Source organism: Oryzias latipes, chromosome 23, assembly GCF_053564925.1.
Source record: "Oryzias latipes strain Hd-rR chromosome 23, Olatipes_Hd-rR_3.1".
NCBI classification, from domain to species: domain Eukaryota; kingdom Metazoa; phylum Chordata; class Actinopteri; order Beloniformes; family Adrianichthyidae; genus Oryzias; species Oryzias latipes.
The window spans coordinates 20,034,275-20,058,244 of NC_136259.1; the positions used below are offsets into that span (position 1 = coordinate 20,034,275).

General features: G+C 38.7%; 3 protein-coding genes across 6 annotated transcripts; 1 reads left to right on the forward strand and 2 right to left on the reverse strand.

Annotated features, from left to right (window-relative positions):
* Positions 1 to 4,988: 4,988 nt before the first annotated feature.
* LOC101160125 (uncharacterized) lies at positions 4,989 to 10,667 on the reverse strand. 2 transcript variants are annotated; one of them, XM_023952480.2, is made up of 9 exons: positions 10,496 to 10,667; positions 9,782 to 9,984; positions 9,603 to 9,704; positions 9,435 to 9,530; positions 9,238 to 9,348; positions 9,040 to 9,157; positions 8,228 to 8,951; positions 6,940 to 6,992; positions 4,989 to 6,852 (listed from the first exon to the last, which is right to left on the reverse strand). In XM_023952480.2, the coding sequence occupies exons 1-9, from the start codon at positions 10,533 to 10,535 to the stop codon at positions 5,369 to 5,371; spliced, it is 2,931 nt and encodes a 976-aa protein (XP_023808248.1). In that variant the 5' UTR covers positions 10,536 to 10,667; the 3' UTR covers positions 4,989 to 5,368. The 2 variants fall into 2 exon arrangements, with proteins under 2 accessions (XP_023808248.1, XP_023808250.1); XM_023952482.2 differs by having other exon boundaries at positions 9,782 to 9,934; positions 10,496 to 10,642.
* Positions 10,668 to 11,194: 527 nt separating this feature from the next.
* washc3 (WASH complex subunit 3) lies at positions 11,195 to 16,256 on the forward strand. 2 transcript variants are annotated; one of them, XM_078941591.1, is made up of 8 exons: positions 11,195 to 11,245; positions 11,323 to 11,423; positions 11,740 to 11,838; positions 12,525 to 12,590; positions 12,682 to 12,819; positions 13,972 to 14,085; positions 14,185 to 14,249; positions 14,348 to 16,256. In XM_078941591.1, exons 2-8 carry the CDS (start codon positions 11,373 to 11,375, stop codon positions 14,445 to 14,447), a joined length of 633 nt encoding a protein of 210 aa, XP_078797717.1. In that variant the 5' UTR covers positions 11,195 to 11,245; positions 11,323 to 11,372; the 3' UTR covers positions 14,448 to 16,256. The 2 variants fall into 2 exon arrangements, with proteins under 2 accessions (XP_078797717.1, XP_004083119.1); XM_004083071.5 differs by having other exon boundaries at positions 11,213 to 11,423.
* On the reverse strand, positions 16,248 to 21,910 carry dram1 (DNA-damage regulated autophagy modulator 1). Of its 2 annotated transcripts, XM_004083184.5 has the most exons (7): positions 21,610 to 21,910; positions 21,246 to 21,313; positions 19,700 to 19,842; positions 19,446 to 19,623; positions 19,288 to 19,346; positions 18,034 to 18,126; positions 16,248 to 17,961 (listed from the first exon to the last, which is right to left on the reverse strand). In XM_004083184.5, the coding sequence occupies exons 1-7, from the start codon at positions 21,738 to 21,740 to the stop codon at positions 17,917 to 17,919; spliced, it is 717 nt and encodes a 238-aa protein (XP_004083232.1). In that variant the 5' UTR covers positions 21,741 to 21,910; the 3' UTR covers positions 16,248 to 17,916. The 2 variants fall into 2 exon arrangements, with proteins under 2 accessions (XP_004083232.1, XP_078797716.1); XM_078941590.1 differs by having other exon boundaries at positions 19,288 to 19,623; positions 21,610 to 21,878.
* Positions 21,911 to 23,970: the final 2,060 nt, after the last annotated feature.

Sequence of the window (23,970 nt, forward strand, 5' to 3'; positions counted from 1 at the left end):
AAAAATGCAAGAAATAAAGAAAGTTTTGATAAATTTGACCGTTTCCATTGTTTTCAGTACATTTAAATGGAAATAAACATAGAAGGCAACAATTAATATATCTATAAATAAATTCTGGTGCCAGATTTATTATGCAGACTTTCTCCAGCATAGAAAAAATGCTTAAAAATAAGCATTAAAATGAAATAAATAAAAATCATCAGTCATCAAAGTTTTACATGCAAGCAGCTTTTCTCAGTCGTGCACTACAACTAGATTACATAGATTTATGTTAAAACATGGAAAACAGAAATTCTGAAATTCACCTTAAAGCTTTTTTTTTTAAAACTGCACACATTGCCAAACTGAGATTGACTGAGCTACTGTAAAGACCACCCACTGAGGCCCCTTTTTTAGTGATAGGAAAACTACATGATGTGGATAATAACCAGACTAAATACCTGAATGGAAAACTGCTGGTGGACATCGCTGTGCAGTCTGCTGCACACGTGCAAAAACCAGAGTTGGTGTTTTTAGGCAGCACATGTAGTGAATTATCTAAACAAATGCCATTATTTACATTTTTTTTTAGGAAAGTATTAAATAAACAAAAAAAAGTGTATGAATGTTGCACATAGTTATAAGCTGCACACATGCAAAATAAAAAAAACAACTTTGTATATTGTAAAAATAACCAATTTGTGAGGATTGTGCACAAAAGAAGACACATTTCTGAGTCTTATACATCTGCAGAAGGATATACTTCTATGCTTCACCTAAATAGGTAAGAGTTTCACTAGATTTGAGTATCTACAATTTTTTGGATGTTTGAAATTAACCCTTTGACGTCTATTGATGCAAATATGCGTTAACCCACTTCTGCTGCATCCTTAACTACAAAAACATAAGTGAATTATATTTTTTTCATTGCTGGAAATAAATTCAAGAGGTTAAACATGTTTTTTACAGTACAAAAATGTTTGTTTTGATAAGATTTGGATTGAAAATTGCACCGTTGTTGATAGTTTACGCCATAACTTTGAAAACTGAGAAACAATATAGCGTTTCTTTATGCCACATGCAAATCACATTAAATCTAAATGATTCTAAACAGGTTTTGTAAAATGAACTAGACTTGTTTTTGAACTGAAAGAGTCAATTCTGCAAAGAAGAGGCCTCTATCACCCCATCAAGATTTGCAACTTCAAGACGCACTCCAATGAAAAATGTGTTTTTCTGATGATGATGATAGAGGACATATATAAAGAAAATTAAGATTGAAACTGGATTTCTGAGTATTTCTCTATTCAAATCGTGAATTAGAAGCAGATAAAAATGTGCCATTGAAAAAAGAGTGCAGTTTTGATGTTGTGTGAGCCACAAGCTCCTTGTTTCGAGCTCACAGCAACAGGGAGGGGAAAAGGGGGCGGGGTTGCTCTGCCCCAATAGTCCTTCCCACAACTTTCTAATGAACTCCTGCCGCTCTGCGGAAACTATGTCTAAAAAATGACAGTTTTTCTTTTTTTGTAATGACAAAAACACTGAGAATGCTTTGAAGATAGATTAAACGATGATCAGAGTGGGTCCTTAAGGTAAATCTCATGCAGGGAAGACATTTTAAATAACCTTTTTTGCAGCGGTTTTGCCCTCACATTGGATCACTCACTGCTTTACATCTAAACTCTTTGTCTACATTTACAGATTGGTTGTTAATGTGCTATGACTCGTCTGTGCTGCCTCGGTTCCAGTTTGTTCGCCAGAAGACAAGCAAGAGCAATGCCTCCAATCTGCGTGAAGGCCAACCCCAACACAGTGGCAGCTATGTGGAAGACGTTGTCGTTGACCAAGCTGAAGACTTTGCGAAAGCAGCCGTGTGGATGGATTCCTGCGGCCGCCACTCCTTCACTGTCATCCGACAGAAGTGGACGATTCCTGCAACCTTTCCTCCTCACGCAGCAGCTGTCCGGCAGGGACACAGAGGTGCCGTTTTCGAAGGGAAGGAAGGTCATGTGCTGGATGGCCCAGTCTGAGGTGAGCCAGTCGCGCCAGCCTTCTGCCCCACAGCACTCCAAGGCTCTTTGCAAGCTGTCTAGAGCGTCGGCACGGCCTTCGTCCTCTGTGTATCCGGCCACTGCTCTCTGTAAGCCACTGCGAAATCCCCCAGCAATGTCTTCTCTGTAGAAGAGGCCAGACAGTCCAGCAGCCAAACCGGCAACAAGGGCAGCAAGCTGAAAGAACCCGTAAGCCCTCAGCACACAGGGCAGGTTGGCAGCCACTCCAAGACATCCCAGGAAGCCCCAGGCGGTGACAGCAGCCCCTGTCGACAAGAGGATGAGAGGGGCGTTGGGGTAGCGATTGGCCGACAACATCATGTAGTCCGCCAGGGAGATCTGAGCCCACACACCCAGGGTGAAGATGGCCAACCCGGCTGCCCAGAAGACGCAGCTGAAGGCCAGGAGACCTAGACGCAGCAGGTGCATGACTCCCACTGGGCGACAGCAGGGTGGCACAGCACCCAATGGTGGAGGAGCAGGGGGCGCCAGGGAGGCGTCGGAGCACACAGACAAGGATAGACGCTGCTGCTGCTGGTGGAGCTGGCCCTCCTGGTCCGGGTAGGGGGTCAGCAGGTATCCAGGGATGGCGGAGGGTCGCTGAGGCAGAGGTGGAGGAGTGAGGAGGCTGAGACCCTGAGGGGAGGAGAGTCGTCGCACAGCTAGCTGTTCATTTTCCCAGTCCAGAGCTCGTCTGCTGGGACTCGGCCGTGCTGACAGGGAGTTGTACGGCAATGCCGAGCTCATGATCCCGACTCAGGCTTTATCCAATCCCCTCTTTTACACACTCCCCCCTTTTGCTATCAGTCTTCTTTCAAAGCCTTCACTCCTGTTGTCCTTCGGCACACACACCTCCTCCCCCTGCTTTATGACTGGTTATTATTCCGCCACCGAGAACACCAACCGGACTGTAAATCACAGTAATGGCTCGTGCGAGTCGTTGTTATCTGCATCCACAGCCTCCTTGTTTATCGTGAACTCCAAACGCCGCTTCCTGTTGCATGGCCACCAAAGCTTCGCATTATTTCGCTGTTAGGTCCCGACATCAACGATGCCCCTCACTCTGGTCAGGTGATTGCAGAGAAAGAATCCACCAATGCACACCCTCTCCTGGTGGTGAGGAGGGGGAGGAGGAGGCATCCCTGCTGGTTTTACTACTCTCCATTTTACAACGTGAATGATCCAAATAGAAAAAGGCTGTTTTAACACTCCAAAGACAACAAATAAGAAAAAAAGGGGTTATTTTTTAAGTTTAAGCTTTCAATTATTGTAAAAAATGTCCAAACAAGGTTCTTAATTGTTTTTTTTCCTTAAAACAAAATTAATTCATTAAAAATTTGTACACTCATACAAAATTTAACACCATTCTAACACAGTTACAAGTTTCTCCCATCGTTTCCATAAACTGAAATACTCCCAAAAGATAAGCTAAAAATAGAAATCCAATTACAAATCAATGACCCCTCTCCTCTTTTAAGGCGCAGTTATTGCACTCAGTTGGATCGGTGGGCGACCCCTTCACAGATTGGCCTGCTATTAAGTGGCGGTGCCAGATTTAGTTGGAGATTCCTGCCTCCCTCCAATCAAATAAAAGTCACGGATAATTAAAAACTCACAGGTAATTAAACACAAATGCTGCCTTTTATAGGACAGCCATAACACTGACAAGATGACTGAAAGGGGAGTGTGATGATAGACTGGCTGTGGTGATCTCCAGACTGCTTTCATGTCGCACGTTCTCATTTGCACAAAAGAAATCTAAATATTCCTGAAAAATATTTGCTGTTTAAGCAGCTGCTTGAGGAAAATGTAAAATTTATTAATTGCACTATTTTGAATTATTGTGTTTATCTGCTCTGAGGTCAAAAGTGAAGTAAAAACACGCTCTAAATAAGTAAATTTTTTTTTTTTTTTTTTACTTCAGATTTAAATACTTTGAAGCTGTTTCTGAGGCATGTGCTGCAAAATGAATGTACCTGCAGTTAAATGACAAAGAAAGTAATTTTTAAACCATATTTCATCATGAAAAGAAAATGGTTATTAATTTCTATCCATTTCATTGCAGATTAGTTTTGCTGCTGATGGACCCTAATTTTGGGGCTGGGTTAAAAATTAGTTTTAAGATCCAGTTTGATTGATTATTGGACACGGATGAATAAATTACAATTAACTGTTCACATTGCTATTCCAAAACCATTTTGTGCAGAATACCACTCTAATGAAAATTATGTTTTCATTACAGTGGAGCTTACTTATAAACAGCCAAGAATCTCAAAAATAAATTTAGAACTCCTGCATTTGTTTTCTTTGTTTTTTTTTGTGGCTTTGCTATTAAGGAATTTTTACAATCCTTCTGTGCAGCGCGGCTTTACTCATCTATTAGGTCTTATAGTTTAACTCCTGTAAGCTTTAACATTCATACTGTTGAAGAGATAGACATTTTGCTTCCAGCACTAGCAAGATTTTTTTTTAAATCTTGCTAGTGCTATAATCTAGCTATATATATATATATATATATATATATATATATATATATATATATATATATACTCCAAAATAATGAATTGAAAAAGTTTGACAAACTAAATATTACATTTTATTAGGAGCAACATGGCTGCCAAGTTCTCTTCTTGTAGGGGTGAAATCCCTATTTAAAACCTATCATTAAGTAAATAATGATGTCATAGTTAGTGCTATTTCCTAATCATTTCTTAGCTTGACTTTGACATAGATTTTGTTTTTCATGTAAATGCAGAAATGCATGAACAAATGGCTATAATCTATGGTAACCGGTGGTTCATCAGCATAGATGCATTTCTTTTCTATACCAGTTTCTTTTCTATGACTTTGTCAGCTGTGTAATGGTTTTGTGATGGAAGAATCCTGTAAAAACCCAAGGGAATGAACGATGTGTTAACACACATAAGGAAATCACAAACCTCACTGAGATGGCATTAATTGATTACCAGCACAAAGACGTTTTATTTATTAACCAGCTCTACAACAATCAGACGGTTTCCATTTTAGCCCACAAAAAAGGCAAAACTGTTTAAACTTTCAGTCAAATTTAAACTGAAGACATCTGTTGTCTAGACAAGACAAAATTTCTCTGCATGCGATTTGAATTTACAACTGTATAAAACATGATATTCCAGCTATAATGTAATAAAAACATGACATTTTAAAATGTTTTTGTCAGTATGATCCCTTCAAAAATCTGATGTCAGCAAAAATGAAGTCAGTCAGTTTTAATTCCTTCATTTATATCAAAACTTTATGATCCCGTCATCAGAAATGAATGACATTATTTTCTAGGATTCTAGCAGTTTTTTGTGTCTTTACTCCATGGAGTGTGCCGGCTCTCCACTGTGCGTCTCCAAGTGTTTCTTCAGTGTGGCCGTGGAGGTGAAGGATTTCTTGCACTGCCGGCAGAACAGCTTTGGGGTCTTGAAACCAGAATGGCAGCGTTTGTGTCGCGCCAGCTCGGAGGAGCTCTTGAACTTCAGCTCGCAGGCGTCGCAGGGATACGGCCTCTCCCCCGTGTGGATTCTCCGGTGAAGCTGAGCCTCGCTGACGGTGAGGAAGGCCTTCTCGCAGTGCCCGCAGGGGAACGGGCGCTCTCCCGTGTGGATGAGGTTGTGTCTAGTCAATGCGTACGGTTTGGTGAAGCCCTTCCCGCAGTAGGAGCACGGGTACGGCCGTGCGCCCGTGTGGGAGAGGATGTGCTCCTGCTGGGTTTTCTTGCTCTTCAATCGTTTGTTGCACTGAGTGCAGGAGTAAGGCCTGTCGTCCACATGCGACCTGTGATGCTTGGACAGCTCTCCTTGCGACAGAAAGCCTTTGCCACATTGAGAACAGAGGAACGGCTTTTCCCCCGTGTGCATCCGTTCGTGTCTGGCCAGCACGGATGCAAGGGTGAATCTCTTAGGACAGTGGGAGCACTGGAAAGGTCGCTCGCCTGTGTGAACCCTGAGGTGCTTCGTGAGCATAAAGCGGAGCGAGAAGCGCCTGCTGCACTGGTTACACTGAAACGGGCGCTCACCGCTGTGAGTGGACAGGTGTCGCTTCACGTCAGACCTCCGGGTGTAAATCTTGTCACAGTGTGGGCATTTAAACTGACGCTTGAATCGGTGCAGCTGCCGGTGCTGCGAGCGGGCCAGCAGGGAGTCAAAGCCTTCGTTACACTTCTGACAGATGTAACGTTTGGTGGCAACGTGGGTTTTCCTGTGCTTCAGGAGCTCCGTGGAAGTGGGGAAACTCTGGCTGCAGATGGAGCACATCCGAGGGAGCTGACTCTCCTGCGCGTGGGACTTTTTGTGATGGACAGTCAGAGCTCTCAGGTTGGGAAAGGAACTCCCGCAGAGCTGGCAGGAGAATGAAATAGTCAAGCCGTGATGTTTGCTTTTGTGCTTTGCCAGATCCCAGGAGTGCTGGAAGGTTCTGCTGCACTGCGAGCAGTGAAACGGTCTTTCTCCGGTGTGAGTCAGCTGGTGTCTCCTGACGTCCGACGTGCGGGTGAACGTCTTGCCGCATGTTTCGCAGGTGAGAGCTTTCCGTCCTCTGTGTGGCTGCGACTCTCCACCGCGAGGATCAGGTTGTCCGGTTTTCTCCTCCTCTGCGTCTCCTCTTGGGAAAAGTTTGATGGAAGTAAAAATCTCATCAGTGCTGGAGGGAGAAGGCGTGAACGTTGCTCCCGAGAGACTTCTGTATAGTTCAGTTTGAACGCTCTGCATGTGGAAGTGAGGAGGGCCGTTTTCCTCAGCGGCATGGAATGGACACTGAGAGCAGGTGAAGATGATGGAGGTTGTGTCGTTCAAATCACCTGCAAGTAAAGAAGGAAAAACAAATCTGAATGTTTTTTTTTACACAAATATACAAAAAAACAACAGTCTTTTTAGAGTAGCATTACCTTGTTCCGTCCCTTTGATAGCAATCACAGATGGAGAAGCTTCTGCTGGGATCCTGGGGAAATAAAAACATCAGTTCTTTATTTATTCTTTTGGAAAAATCCTATGAAGGAGAAAGTCTGATCATCTTTTGATTTAAAATTGTTCCTAGTGGTTTTTACTTATGATTATGCAGTTTTTAGTCAAAAGAAAAAAATGAAAACTGTTGATTTCTGGAAGATGATTTCAGCAAAGGCTAGTTAGAAAAAAAACCTTAGTTGTGGGCGGGACTTTACACTGGGAGTAAACCTCCCCTCATTTCCTATCATCTCTTTGTTTGCACTTTCTCACCGCTAGCTTACAGCACTTCACACCCCAAACTGAGCATTAGCGGTGCAACAAAAATGGCGAGCAATACTGGAGCTATCCAGCCGTACAGTTTTGATCCAGATGTCAGCTCAGACGAGAAAAACGAAGACATACATGGATTTAGTCGTCCACAAGTGGAAGCATCAGAATGGAGCGGAGCAGGGAGCTTGCGGCTTGCCGTAGAAACTTGTATGTCCCACCCGCAAGCTTTTTCAAACTTTTTCAGCATTTTTTTTTTGTCTACTCCTGATTCACAGCCATATAAATAAAGAAACACTCAAAAATGCTATTTAAAAACGTACATGTCCTTATTTACATCATCAGAAAAATACAACGAGAACATGTTAAATGTTTCATCGGAGTGGCTTTTTGGTCAACTGTGAAACCTGATGTCTATATTTGAAGTTTAGCTAAACAAAAATGCTTGAATTCAACACAAAAAAACACAAGTAAATTACATGTGGAAAAACAAATTCTTGATCTGTGTGTCTGGATCAAAACAGAAGAGTTGTAAACTGATCCATGAAAGCCAAATCTATGTATCCAAACTCCTCCCAATTTTAGGAAACCCTTTTAATCAAGCAATCTTAAAGACACACTTTGATGAAAATGATGTTTAGGGGTTTTTCTAACGTGTTATTTTCTGATGATGGAGGACATTTATACAGAAAATTGAGCTTAAAATAGCATTTCTGAGCTTTTCTTTATTGAATTCCTTGTGAATCAGGAGAAGACAAAAAAAATGCTGTTGGAAAAAGGGCTTATTTGTGATTTGCCATTGGTCTCGCCCATAATTCAGAGGTGAATTTCTAATGAACTACTGCAGCTCTTCAGAAACTTTGTCCTAGAAAACGACACAAGCTTTTGGATTTTTCCCTAAAAACTGCAAATCATACCTAAAAGACCACTTAAAACAGTATGGACAACCTGAAATGTGTTTACATTTGTGGGTCTTCACTCTTTTCTTTGGGGGTTTCCTTGACTTTGGACGTCTCCTGCCAGCTGAGGGAGTCCTTGGTTTGTATGCATGTGGATCTGTGCACCCCTGCTGATGAATCAGGGGTTTCATCCAAGAGATCTGGGATTTCTTGGTCAGAAAATAATCCACCAGTATGTTTTGTCTCTGCACCGAAGTCTGTTTTACTCCTTGCAGATTTCGCCTTGAAGCCCAGCCTCACTTCTGCCATATTTTTTCCTATTCTTTCATTTTCCTCTTCTTCATTCAGCCCATTTCCAGACTCAAGCTCCAAAATATGGGAGGAATCATTCTTTGCAGGTCCCTCCTGAACCAGACATTCTTTCCTTAAAGCAAAAGTTTTTGCCAAAGTCTCCAAAGCTTTAGCAACATCTACAGCTTCGCTGACTTCCTCTGTCGTCGAGCTGGCGCCCTCGCCTCCTGCGTTTTCAGAGCTGACGACTATCTCTTCCTGATAGAAATCTGTTGGAGCTTTTTCTAACTCAATCACGTCCACACTGGCGTCAGATGCTCCAACTTCAGTGTAGATGGCTACGACGTTGTACTCGTCTGGTGCAGAAAGACTTGCAGGGTTCAGCATGTTTGCATAGTTATGCATGGATTCCAGTCCAACTTTAATATTTGACTTTTGCGAGGGAGGAACGGATAACGCAGAGATGATGTAACTACCAATAGTTGAAGAGGGGGCATCTGTTTAAGAAAACAGGAATAAATTAAAGTTCCATTAACATAAAATATTTAAAGTTTTATCTAAAAAAGTAAAGAGAATTGCTCTTACGTGTCATTTTTAGCAACCCTGAGCTTTTGTAGTGGTCAAAGATTAAACCCAGCTCCTCAGGCGATGGATAAACACATTCCTCCAAAACAGAAGGAGCAGAGGCAAGCCAGGCTGCGGTCTGTAATCAGAGAGCGGTCAAAGGTCGCAGTCTGATGGAGCGACACGGGTAAAGAAACCTGAAAAATGTGTCAATAACACCTGTTTAATATCTGGAGCTGGAAACAGCTTTTCCAGTTTGGAGAGCAGCTCCCACATCAACATGTGTAAGGCTGCGTCATACTGTGGGCCATATTCAACGGGAAAAACCTCCTAATAGAACAGAGAATACAATTTCTTTTACATTTTTAGCAGGTTTTTGAACACACATGCCCAATGTGTCCCTAAAGGTATCTCACCTTAAAGAAATAAGCCCTCTCAATTGGATCTTTCAGCAGGCTTTGTATCAGAGCAATGAAAGTAGACTCTGTTGTTCTCACCTCTGCATCCACATACTGCAATAAGACAGAAGTGTCACTCTACAGTAAATATTTAAATATGTGGTTCAGCTCCTTCACCTGACTTACGCCCGTGTTTGCTGAAGTTACGGAGAATCTCTCCAAGTAGCTCTGGATAACTTCAAAATCAATTTCCCCTCGAACTGAGCCTTTACACAGCTCCAAAATCAACTGAAATATGACAATATTTACTCAGCCATAAGATATAGACTACAAACACTCCTTTATGCAACACAAAAGACACTCACCCGAGCTCTTAGTCCAAGAATGAGCTGGGCTTTCTGTAGGGGGTTGATTAGGCCAGGAATGGCCTCTGTCACAGTAGACACAAAGTCCTGCAGCTTGTCGTAATTTAACACATCTTTATGCTTTGCAAGATGCCACACAGCAGCAGACAAAAGCTGGAGAGGGGGAACCAAGAGACGCAGGGATGACAGAGGCAAGCTGGGGTCTGAAAAAGAAAGGTGTGATGCAAAATATTGCCTATAGAGGGCAGTAATTAGCCTGTTTTTAGGCATGTTCATGCTACTACTAGAGGTGAAAAACCCCCACTCAAAAGTAGCATTACCTTACAAATAAAAAAATGATGTGCTGAATTTTAAATTTAAGATATTAAATTGTCTAAAAAAGAATTTTCTTAACCTTAACAAATGCTAAATTGGCGATGTGCCTTTCATGATCTGTTATGAAATTGAAATAAATGCTGGATTTACATCTATGTTAACGATTTAACATGGGAATATATTGACTGAAACGATTAAAATTCAACAACAATAAAAAGTACAACTGGTCTGTAAACGTAATGTATCACATAACAGAAAAAAACTACCTGTGATTTCATCAACATTAACAGTTAGCCAGTTTATACTCCACACCATTCCTTAAGTTAGTCGGGTCCCAAAGAGTATTTTCAAAGCATAAACGTGATTTACGACTACATTTATTAATCTGAATACACTTACGATTAGTTTGCTTCTTTGACCCAAAAACGTCCATTTGCATAGTCCAGCGTTAAAAGTCTGAAAATAACAGTAACTGTAAAAAAATATTTTTTATTGGTTTTTCTAGCTAACATGCGCTGTTGGGACGCAAACATCGTTTCCTCCAATGTTTTTGAGGGTTCCGCTTTCAAAATAAGAGTTTTCAGATTCAAAATCGAAAACATTGTTATGTAGTTTATGCATATTCGCAAATAAACACGAATATTTCAGTATGTATATTTTTTTATTTAAGATGGTATTGTTTTAAATGTATTATCAATAGATTATGTGCACAAGTTAAATGCCCAAAAACTAAGACGTTTCACCGCAGTGATAAAGTTGGTTGTTGACTAAACTTTATAGTATTTTAAACCAGATGTGAAATAACAGTGCTATAAAATGGAATTAGGGTTTTAAGTGTTGATATTTATTATTTAATCAATTTTAAACTTCAGATCCAATTTAATTCAATTTAATTCAATTCAATTTTATTTGTGTAGCCAAAATTCAAAACAACAGTCGTCTCAATGGGCTTTTCTACTCATTGACCTGAAAATATCCTTGTAGTTTTATTTAAATCCTCTCCATTCTTCTTGTAATTCTTTTTATTTAATTTTTTGTTTATTTTTCTATTTAGACACATTTTTTTAAAGTTTTCAAAATAAAAGCTGAAGTGTTAGGCCATTGGTGCAATATAGCGGAAGTGACAAGAGGAATAGGACGCGCTATGACGTAATTACGCAAGTCACATGAAACCTTCACTACAAACCTTTTTAATGTGCTGTTTTCTTTATTTACACCCCATGTAGACAGATTATAAACGATACTGGACGTTTGCGCGGAGTTTTAACGACCCAGCATGGACGAGGACGGTTTGCCAATCGTGGGGTCTGGAGTTGACCTCACGAAGGTTTGTGTTTTTTTTAGCTAACAGTCATGGTTCGCTTGTAGATCTCCGTGGGAATGAAAGAAGTAGCTGAAAGATTAGTCAAGTAAGACTTTATGGGATAATAAACATGATTTTAATCACATTATAATAGGATTCAATCAATATTCCCAACGATTTTGTATTTGCAGAATTATTTTTCGTGTTTTCTTTTACTTTAAAATGCATGTTTTTGTAAAGGCTGGCACTAAGCATGACTCTAAATTTCTCCAGAATCTGATAGGACTCGCTCTCATGTGTCATCGTTTTCCTGATTAAATGACTTTAAACTCCCTTCTAGGTTCCAGCTATACAGCAGAGACGAATTGTTGCCTATCTCAATCAGTTTGTTGTCCACACAGTTCGATTCCTGAACCGATTTTCCACAGTTTGTGAAGAGGTTTGTGCATCTTTTACATCGTTAAAGACCCACTTTGATGGAAATCCTGTATTTAACGTGTTTCTTGTGGGATTCATCTCAATATACTTAAGGGAATTAAGCTTACAATTGCATTTTTGAGTATTATTTAATTCAAATTGTTGTAAATCGGGAGCAGACGAAAAAATGCAGTTTGAAAAAGATTGTATTTGTGATGTAGAAAATGCGGCGGATGGGTCACAAGCTTCCTGCTCCTCTCCATGCTGATGCATCCATTTGTTGCAGACAAATAGATCCATGTATGTCTCTGTTTTCCCCGTCTGAACTGGAATCTGGCTCTAAACTGTACGGCTGGATAGCTCCAAAATTGCTCGCCATTTTTGTTGTCCTCTTAATGTCAGTTTACGGGTGTTTGAGGGGCTGTAAGCTTGGGGAGAGCATGTAAACAGATGGATGATAGGAAGTAGGGGCGGGCTTACTCTGCACCAACTGTCGAACAACAGTTTTTTTTTTGTTTTTTTTTACATTTTTGCCTAAAAAACAACATTAACATAGTTAAAAGACCAATGGAAACACATTCAATATAGATCAAAAGTTGATGATTGGGACTTTAAACTCGATTGACTTTGAATTTATCAGTGTCAAAATGTGTGAAGCCCTCATGGTGGGAACTCGATCAATCCAAAATATCAACATTTCCCCCACAGAAACTTGCAAACATATCCCTTCGCATCCAGCAGATTGATACCACCTTGTGCATTTTGGAGGCTAAGGTGAGCTGTCACACCCTTTTCAAATTGTCATGGATGTCATTTCTTTTTTTAACAAATGTTTTTGTTGTTGTTTTTTGTCTTTGTGGAGCAGTTGGCCTCCATTCCCGGGCTGGAGGAGGTCACAGTAGATGGACTGAACCAGCAGCACAGTGTGCAGACAAATGGGCCCACTCCAACCAGTCAAATCCAAACAGATGGGTCTTCAGTGGGAGCAGTTCCTTCCTCAGTGGTGAGTGTTCAGACTTGTTATAAAAAAGACACAAATATCCCAACCCCCCCTTCCCCCACAGTTTTTCACAAATTTATAGATTCAAACCTGATACATAAGGATTATGGTACATTCATATTGTGAAAGGTCGACCGATGATTTACCTTTTTACTATAGTTTTTTTTAATATATAATTATCTCTATTGATTTTCTTATTTTATTTTATGACAAACATGAAAATAATCCTAAAATAGCTTTACAAAATTTTTGTGTAATGTAGAATTCCTATGGGGTCAAATCCAGATCAACCTAAAGTGAAGGAAAAAACACAAAAAATAAAATTTAAAACTGTTTTAAACTCAAAAACAGATGTGAAAGAAATGTTGTAAATGTGAAAAGTATAATTGTAACTTTGAAAAAAAAAAAAAGATTTTAAACTTGAGAGGAATATAGAAAATTTGAAAAATAATTTTTTAAGTTGAAACTTAAAATTAAAAAGAAAAACTATAAACTTATAACTGTTACCAAATGAAAATTAACATATATTTGTAACAGCTGCTGTTTTGTATTGATGTACCAAACTTTGGGAGAGAATTATCACTACTGTTCGCCACATCAGAGGAGGGATGACACAGGCGGCGCCAACAACTACCGCTGTTGTGGAGCGGAAATGACATCATCATACCCTTTATGACCTGATGTCAATCATGTCCAGGTAGCCAATGGGCTCAAAGCCCCAGATAACAGTCAGAATTCTGAATTGATGACAAGTTTAGGTTTATGTTAAGTTGAGAATGTACTTTTATTTACTTATTTATTTTTTAAAATTTAATTTAATTAAAATAACCAAAGTGTACTTTTGAATTTAAAACTGTTCACTAATTTTCTCAATTGTTTTTAATTTTACTTTGTGGTTTTTCATTCCCTTCAAGCTGATCTCGATTTGACCCACATATTTCTCTTTTGTAGTTTTGAAATTTCCAATCTTGCTTTATTTACACAACAAATAAGGAACCAGTTAGTAATATAGACTGAATAGCAGGGATCTGGTTGCCTGTGTGCGTTACAGAAACATTCTGAGCATCTGTTTAGTGTACAGATATTATTTTCGCCATATTCATCAGGATTATAGTTTCCTTTAAAGCTGCTTTTCAACGTTTCTTCATGCTTCAGCCTCAGGAGGCACGACAAGAAGCTCCTGAGCAAAAAGCAGCAGCCGTTGCAGAGAATGTCCTCACAGTGGCCAAAGACCCACGATATGCCCGCTACCTGAAAATGGTTCAAGTGGTAAGTTATTATCTGATGTAAATGTTTAACAAAAGTCATATTTTGTTCAGTAATTTAATGTATTATTTTATGTAATGTATTTTTTTATTATTATTCAAGGGTGTTCCAGTGATGGCCATCAGGAACAAAATGATCCTGGAGGGTTTGGACCCCAGCCTACTCGAGTGAGTTTACATGGTTTGGTGAATAGCAGCGCTCCTATTTTTTTATCTTTATTCCACTAATAATGACAAAAATGTGTCCTCTTGTCTTTTGATAATAGCACGCCGGATGCCCCTGTGCCCGACGGAGCAGGAGCCAACACAGAGAACGAAGGGGCTGCTGCCTCCAGTTCTGACAGTGAATCTTCCTTCAGTGACTGAAACCTCTTTTTTTATTCTGCAAAACGTCCTGTAAGGTTCAAAATGCAAGTCTGCCTATAAAGAAACACATTGCAAAGAATCCAATCAAGTTTGTTAGGTGATTGTTTATATCCATCTGAATGAGCTGCAGCATTTTGATCAATGTTTAAAATGATTTGAAAAATATGTATATATATTTTGTCTATTCAAGAAAGCAGAAAGAGGAAGCTTTTTGAATGAGTTGGAGCACTAACACCACCTGCCTCACATTGTGTGGATGCCCACTTGTTCTAATAATAGCAGGGGGTCCCTCGTATTCTGTAGGTTGGGGCTGTGTAGCATCAGAAATCTGTTTTCCCAACTGTTCCTGAATGTATATTTTTTAGCTATATATTTCAGAGCTATGAGCGGAACTTTGCATCCTAACTGATTCAGTCTATAAAAAAGGTAGAATTGTCATTTATAGCTAAGAAATGAATACATTTGAGTCAATCTTTCATAGCATTATGTCCGTAACAGTTTTCTGCTTTTATATATGCGAAAACAGATATGTAGGCAGTTTTTACCACGTCATAATCATATACGTTGTGATATTGAAAAATTGCACTTTTTTTGTTTGTTTTGTTCATCATTTGACAATTTATTATTTTAAATGCTATTATTTTTGGTTCTGTATATAGGTAGAGGGGAAGCCAATCTTCCTTTAGGAGCCAATATCTTAAAGCCCCACTCCAATCCTCTTTTGATCTAATTTCACAGTGTTTTTATTTTATTTTATCTTTTTACTCTAATTATGTAGTTTTTAGCCAAAATCAAAAAAAAACCTGTCGTTTTCTAGGACATAGTTCCTGCAGAGCGGCAGGAGAAAATTGCCTCTTAGTTGTGAGGGTTGAATCAACCTTGCCCCCTCCCCATTGCCGCGACCTTTCTGTTTACACCAGGAATGGGGTCCTCCACATCATAAGAGAAAGAAGTGACATGGGATTAACATATATATTTTAAAGCTGAAAATCTTTGAATTTTTATTTCAAAGCTGTGACTTTTTTTTTTCTCATTTTAGAGCCAATTGCACTGATTGCACTTTCCTCAGGGGAAAACGCAGACTTAGAGAAATGCTGCATTCATGCAGAGTTGGAATGATGTGAAAAGTGACTGTCCAACTCTGAAAACAATCATAAATGATCAGAAATCAGAAAAACAACAACAAAATCTTCCTACACCACATGAATGTTCAGTAACTATCTGCACCCAGACAAAGATCGTAGGGAGCTTGCGGTCCGTCCAGCGTATAATGCAACTTTTTTCAAACAACATTTTTTAATTTACTCTTGATTGACAATGATTTAACAAAAAATACTCAGAAATTTTCTTTTATACATTCCATCCATCATCAGAAAAATGGCACAAGAGCATGTCAAAAACAATTTTTATTGGAGTGCGTCTTTAAACCCTTGGTATTCCTAATCAATTTGGAATTAAAGACAAAAAGTTCATTTCAAGCCCATCCTGAATGTTGAATGATGAAAAAAACAACACAATTAATGTTTCATCCTCCTACTTTTTCCCCTCACAAAAGCTGCTGATGTCTGGATTAAGGAAACTTGCACTAAATTATCACAAACTGTCAAAATAAGTTTGTTAAACTGCATTAGGCTCGCTCATACTCTGATTATATTGATCAGAACTTGTTAACAGATGTGTAGAAATGTGCCAAGAATGCTGTTAGGCTCAAAGAAAATTGTGTAATTGTTCAGAAAAGACTTTATAAAAGAAAAAGACTGTTGAATGTGTAACTTTCTCTGAATAAAGATGCATACAGTGTTTTCAAAATCTTTTTTTTAATTGGATTTAGTTTGCAGTACATCATATTTTAAGTACCAGTATAAAAACATTTCTTTATTCATGATAAAAAAATCAACTTAAGACAAACTGAAATACAGAAGCAGTTTACAAAAAATACATTTTTTTTCAATACATATTTGGTGATTTAGCAGTAAAATGAGCAGAAACGATAACAAAAAAGTAGTTTGAAAAGCTGTCATTCTGGAGGCGGCTACAGACCTTTTGTTTAAACGAACGATACAACATTGCAAGTATTTTGAATAAAATGTGGCAAGACCTAAGGAGAGCTGTGATAAGATAAGCAGCTAAAAAATCTCCACAGGTAAGCCGTGCAAAAAACAAATAAAAAAAAAACACTTTGTGTTGCATAAATGTAGCTTCTAAAGCCATCTAATCCAGCAAGTACTCCATTTTAAAAAAAACGATTTAATTTTTTCCTTGTTCTTGATATGATGTACCAGAAAGAGTGAACAAAAATGATACTAAAACACTGTAATTCTGTTAAAATACAAGTTTACTCTGCTCTTTATGGCAATTGACAGTACATTCATTATTCCTCTATTTGAAGAGTGTTTGCAGTGTAGCACCTGGTTTATAAAAGAGGAAGTAGCTGAGGAGAAAGTCAGAAAACTGCAGGACGGATTTATTTCACCATTTATCAGCTGTGCAGCACCTTTCTGACAAGGTATTGTTGTGGTCCAACAGCTGCAAAACGAATTTTCAGGACATGATTCGTTAATATTTACTGATCAGAACAGTCAAGGCGATTAGTTTTTAAAAGGTTATACAAACAAAGGGGTGCCCTCCATCTTCGTTTTTTTTGAGGATATTTAGTATTAATAAATAAATAAATAAGCTGCTACACCTTTTTTCGACAGATAAAAGAGACATTTTATGATGGATTATTATACATTTTTGGATTTTTGTGCATTTTGGTTTTTAAACAAAAAAAAGCTGCCTTAGTTCCTTATAAATATATTTAATTTTATGAAGAATGATATCAAATGGCTTTAATGCCTTATTGATAGAAAGAATTAGAAAGATAAAAAAAGCCAAATGTTTGTAAAAAACAACACATCCCTTTTAATCCTAATTGGCTTCAATCTGTGGTTACTTCACCAATTTAATTAAGGTGTAGCGAGAAAACAGTTTAATTCACTTAAACCATATTTAGCAGCAATAAACACAATAAACATCGATCAATAGCTGCGAATGAGGTGTCAGGTGGTGCTTTTTAGAGCAGGAGCAGCAAACAATAAAGAATTGAGCTTTAAAGAAAGCAAATTTAGTCAAAAATGATTTTCTTTTTCATTTTGAGAAAACATAAACGACCACAGTTGTGAGCCCAACGTTTTACTTTCATTTACCCTCATAGATCACTGCAGTCATGTGCATCATGTGATGAACTTCTCCTATTAGCAATCACATGTGATGACAATGGCGCAAAAGTGACATTTGATCGCAATTATGAAAAGATTGGTCAAAAATGTATAAAAATACAGATTTTCTTACATATTCACACTTCATTATAAAAAAGATTAAAAAAATATTGCAGTAAAATATGTCAAAAGGACGGTACAAAAGGCTGGTGATGACAGTTCTGCCAAAGGGACTGACTTATTAAGAATCCAACTTTGAAGGCAAATGTTCAGTATTGCTCCACGTACTCGGTTTTTACTTGTATGGTGAAACGCTGTGGTAAAAACCAAAGATTTTAGTACACAAAAAAACAAAACAAAGATGGATTTACAGGTCTGGCGCTCACCTGAAAGTCACAAAGGTATGTGAGGAAGAAGAAGATGAAACTGAACGCAACAATCCACTCACAGACTGCGCTGGCGACATGGAAAGGATAGTCCTGAAGGAGGAAACAATCAGTGCACGTTAGAGTTTGTGTTATGGCATTGAAGGAATACAAAAGAAGCACCTAGGCGTGCGAAATTTGTTCTCCACATTTGACCCATGCAGTGAGCTGCTGACACAGCCGCTCAGGAACCATTTAATGGTTTACCTCCCCCTAATCCAAACCCTTAATGCTGAGTGTCAAGCAGGGAGGCACTGGGTCCCATTTTAAGAGTCTTTGGTATGACTCGGCCTTGGAATTGAACTCATGACCTTACAGTCTCAGGGCAGACACTCTACAACAAGGCCACTGAGCTGGCTTTTATTGCAGTTGCAATGATATTCTTTTTTTACATTAAAAAAAATCCTGTTTTTTTTATAAAGCTGCTGTTTACATAAAAAAAGTCATGTCTCCCCAAATACGTTTAATTGTTTGGTTTTCATTAGCTCCTTAGCTTTGAGCTACTAATTTTGGCGGTCCGATCAGCTGCTTTTAAGTCATGTGACGTGAAAGGAGAAAAGGATGTGATGAACAGAATCCGGTAGTATTTCAAAATAAAACTTTCTTTAGTTTAAGAAAAATAAACAAAACAGAAATAACCGACGTTAGCGTTTACTTTTTTTTTTCTGTCTGCAGCCCGTTAACAAGTAGCCTAAGGACCGTTCCGCGTCCCGGGGTTGGGGACCACTACCATTCTACACCTTTCTGACCAAAAAAAAGGGTTTCTAATCGAAGTTCCAACAACTACTCTCAGTATTCATAGTTTTAATTTTTGCATTATTATTCTTTTTTGTTATAAACTCTATATGTAATTGCAATAACTTGTTAAACAAATGCTAACCTTTAATATTTAACAGTTTCCAGCTGTCTACCTGAGAAAGAAGGTCATCATTGCATAGTTAAAAAAAAATACCTGTTATGTCATTTTAACCCAAGGATAAAATTGTTTCAGTGTGATTTAAACATGTTTTTCTTGTTTTTTAATTACTGTACTAGCTGTTTATCTCGAACTCGGGTATCACATGACTGTGTGGTTACAGCTGATTCATGCTGGTAATAAACTCCCAATGAAAAGCGGCCGCTCAAAGCAGCTGATTGTTTTCAACATTGCAGAACTTAAAGAGAAAAGTCTGTGGTGTTGCTATAGTAACTGCATTTTTTAGTATACTTCCTTACCTTGTCTTCCTTGTGTCTATGCAACTGGGTTTGTTTCACAAAGAAGGCACAGATTACAGCTGTGTTTTCACTTAAGGATAACAAACTTTTGTAAAAAGCAGAAACTGGGAATATACATGCCAGGGATTTTCTTTGCTTTATAGCAGATTTAAGGATACTGGGGAAAAACGCAAATATAGCAATGATTGTGATAACCACCCGAGCTCGGAACGTATTTGCAGAGGACCCGGGTGGATGGATAACATATGATATTTTTGTTTGGAGAACAATGTAGATGACACCAGAGAGGAAAAACATCAGAGCTCCACCGTCGTGGACATAAGTCACTTCTGTTTCCTGCAACAAAGTGAAGGTATCATGAATGAGAAATGAAAGTGTTGGAGTCAAGAGTTCCAAACAAGTGTAGGCTAACCTGGAAAGTTGCAACAATGCACATTCCCAAACAGGAGATCATCCCAAGCCACAGAGCTGCCGTATTGAGATGCGGTTTCACTTTTACTGGTTCTTCATTCAACCTCTCCACAAACTTATATCTGGCATATATGGTGGCAATGCCTGTGGAAAAACACATTTACAGCTATCACACAGAATCCAGACTCATCCTCACATACACACACTGGCCACTTTATTAGGCAGACCCGTCCAACTGCTGTTTGACGCAAATTTCTGGTCAGCCAATCACAAGACAGCAACTCAAAGCATTTAGGCATGTAGACATGGTTAAGATGATCTGACGCTAAATGGAGAACAAAGGGGATTGAAGTGACTTTGAATGGTTGCTGGTGCCAGACTGGTTGGTCTGAGTATTTAAGAAACTGCTGATTTACTGGGATTTTCACCCACAACCCAGTCTAGGGTTTACAGAGAATGGTCTGAAAAAGAGAAAATATCCAGTAAGCTGCAGTTTTGTGGGCAGAAATGCCTTGCTGATTCCAGAGGTCAGAGGAGAACGGCCAGACTGGTTCCAGCTAATAGAAAGGCAACAAGAACTCAAAGAACCGCTGGTTACGACCAAGGTCTGCAGAAGAGCATATCTGAGTGCAAAACACATATCCAACCCTGAGCCAGATGGACGACAGCAGCAGAAGACCCCACTGGGTACTACTCCTGTCAGCTAAGAACAGGAAACTGAGGCTACAATTCACACAGACTCACCAAAACTGGACAACGGAAGATTGGAAAAACATTGTCTGGTCTGATGAGTCTCCATTTCTGCTGCAACATTCAGATGGTAAGATGAGAATTTGGCATCAACAACATGAAAGCATGGATCCATCCTGCCTTTTATCAACGGTTCAGGCGGATGGTGTAATGGTGTGGGGGATATTTTCTTGGAACACTTTGGGCCCCTTAGCACCAATCACAAAGGTATACTTAGGTACAATTGAGCCATGTTCAATTGTAACCATTGAGCATGGTTACAACGCCACAGCCTACCTGAGTATTGTTGGTGACCATGACCATCCTTACATATATGACCACAGTGTACCATCTTCTGATGGCTACTTCGAGCAAGATAAGACGCCATGTGATAAAGCTGGAATCTTCTCAGACTGGTTTCTTGAACATGTCAATGAGTTCACTGTCCTCAAATGCCACCAGATCTTAACTCAATGGAAAACCTTTGGGACGTGTTGGAACGAGAGATTAGCATCATGGATGTGGAGCTGATAAATCTGCAGCAACTGCATGATGCTATCATTTCAATATGAAACAAACTCTCTATGGAATGTTTGGACTACCATGTTGAATCTATAGCACAAAGGATTAAGGCAGTTCTGAAGGTAAAGGGTGGTCAAACCTGGTTTAAGTGTGGGCTACCTAATAAGTGGCCAGCAAGTGTAAAATTGAGCTTTGAATTTCTTGGAAAATCAAAGAGGAAATGTAAGTAACATATGTTTGGAGAGTTCCTCCTTTAGGAAATTACTTAATTTGGGGGAAAATCCACATATGGGTACCTGCACATGAAGAAATGACCGTCATCAGGCCGAAAATGCAGCTTTCTGGTGGGTTTGCGCCTGTGTCACTGCGGAAAGGGGGGACACAGGTGAGCAGCATCACGTTGTAAGACTAGGTTAAGTATGAACTGCTATTACCAACGTTTTTTCTCTTCAAATAAAAGCCTTATTTCATAGACAAAAGTGGGAAAAAAGAAGCAATGCCGCGCATGTCTGCATAACTGAGCCAGTGCGCACAGCTGGACTCTGGGCCAAGAGAAGTTGCGCTTAAGGAAAACGAAACTTAGAATAAATAAATAAAGAAAGAACTTCATTTTTCACAAAATAAAGACCAAAATCTATTACTCAATGAACGCAAACCCACCTTATGTATGGGAAAAGCACATCCACGTCTCGTCTGAACACTGAAATAATATAGCAAACAATGAAAGTGCTGGAAGACGAGACGACCAAGAACAGAGGCAGGAAGCTGAGCCCTTGCGTGAACCAAAACATCTCAGGCGTTCTTGTTTCTCAGAAGCTCGGGGGGGTAAAATGTCTCTGCCGCAGGTGTGTTCTGAGGGGAAAGGTGAAAGAATCGCTGAGAAAAGCCGGCGTTGGTCTGAACGCGTCAGCTGCTGTGGCTCAGGCTGTCACATGGCGCTCTTCACTTTACAGTAACCTCTTCCCCAAACGCCTCAATGAGGGCTGTCTTATGCAAATTTCAAATCCTCTTTTTTTCTCTTTTTTCATGACACATGCTCCCTTTGGCTCCCTGAGGCTACATTTGTTGGATTTTATGATTTACTTTGTTTAATAAACTACTAGGTTTATTCCAGGGGCGGAGCTACAGGGGAGCAAGGGGGCAGCTGCCCCTCAGGAAAAGGTTTTGCCTCCCCCAATTTCTGAGGAAATAATAGGACTATTATTGACAAAGATTAAGAAATCATCAATACAAACATCTTTAAGCATTAGAGACAGCACTTAAACTGAAAGAACTGCAGTTTTAATATTAATAATAATTACAATAGCAAAACTGTTTGAAATATGTATTTCTGACATTTTCCACTCTACTGTTCTCATTTGCCACCCTTCCAAAGTCTTCTGCACCCTACCAGCACCCTCAAATAAAATGTTCTTCCTCCTTTACTGGTTTATTCATATTTATTCATAAAGCTCCTATTCACTTTTCGGATTCTGCACACAATTGGAAAATACAAGTCAGGCATAAAAAAATCACTTTTGTTATAAATTAATCCAGTGAGATTTTTCAGGAAGGAAACAATAATAATATAAAGTCAACATGAAAGTTCTGTTATTTATATTAATAAAGTTTACATTTTTGCTAAACGGGAACATCCCCTTTTTAGCCACAATAAGGCTTACAATAATGTTTATAACTTATGGTGCAAACATGACATGCAAAACTATTCAAAAGTGATAGAAAAATACAACCCAATCAGAAAGAGTATTGGTGTTTCATAATAAATCAACTAAAAGTAAGTGATAAAAAAACTATCTAGTATCCATTCTGTTACAGTCAGATGGAAACCCAGATGGAAGAAGGATTCAGACATGACCAAAATGGTTCTAGAAAGTTTAATGAACAATGAAAGCAGAACACATAAAACAAACGAGTGCAGAACACAAAAGGACACCTCCTGAAATACAGAAAATACTTATTAGTGACTGCAGACAGCCGTGACAGACTCAGGATGTGATGTCACAGCTAACCTGCAAGAACAAAACACAAGAAAATCATAGCCAAAAGGAAACCAAGCGGAAAATATGACACATTCGGATACTATACTACTTTTTTGTTTTTTTAAACACCAAATAATACACCACCGTTTTCCCAAGGTAAAAACCTAATAAATATGAACATTTTATAAAGGCTGTTTACAAAGGCTTTTTATAAAAAAGAAAAAACTAAAATACATTTTTTCTTATGAAAAATCGCTTAAACGCAATGCATTGTGGGCTAAATTCACCAACCTTTGCTTTTTTACTAGTGAATAGTGAAGGAATTCTGACACAACTAAGTTCAGAGTTTAAAAAGCTAATAATTTAACCCTATATAACCATTCATATCACATTTGTTTGCTACACATTTTTTAACATTGTTGTGACTTTGTCTTTGTTTTTGAATTTAGACATTTTTATTTTGACTCTACATGTTTAATCTTTTTTTAGAAAACATAAAAGAAACTGTTGGATCTAAACTGTTGGACTTTTGCTGTAACGAAAGACTAAATTTACTACTTGAAATTAAGGTTTTTTTGTGCAATTCAGAAGAATTATTGTGTAATATAATAAAAATGTCAGTAAAAACAGAAAAAAAGCTGGGGTTGTACTAAAAAGATTGATATCAAACATTTCCACATAAAATAGTTTTAAAGATAAATTATTAAAACAAATTTTAAAGTAGCAAAAACACTCAAAAAGGTCCTGTACTACTAAGGGTTAAAATTTGCCTGATCAGGCCATGAATTCTAATTGCACAAATGCATCATGACTTTAACTGAAAATAACACATCTGACCTCGACATCGTCTTTTTTCTTCTTCAGAACAGCTTCACCAAACCTCATGATTCAGCTTCCTGTAAAACTGCTTCACGAAAGTAAAGTCACGGTTTGTCTTTCTGAACCACATTTTTTTTCTAACTGTGTTTTCATGAGGTTTGCAGCCGTTTGTTCACACACAGTTCAACAACATCACCATATTTTCACCAGTTTTTTTTTTTTT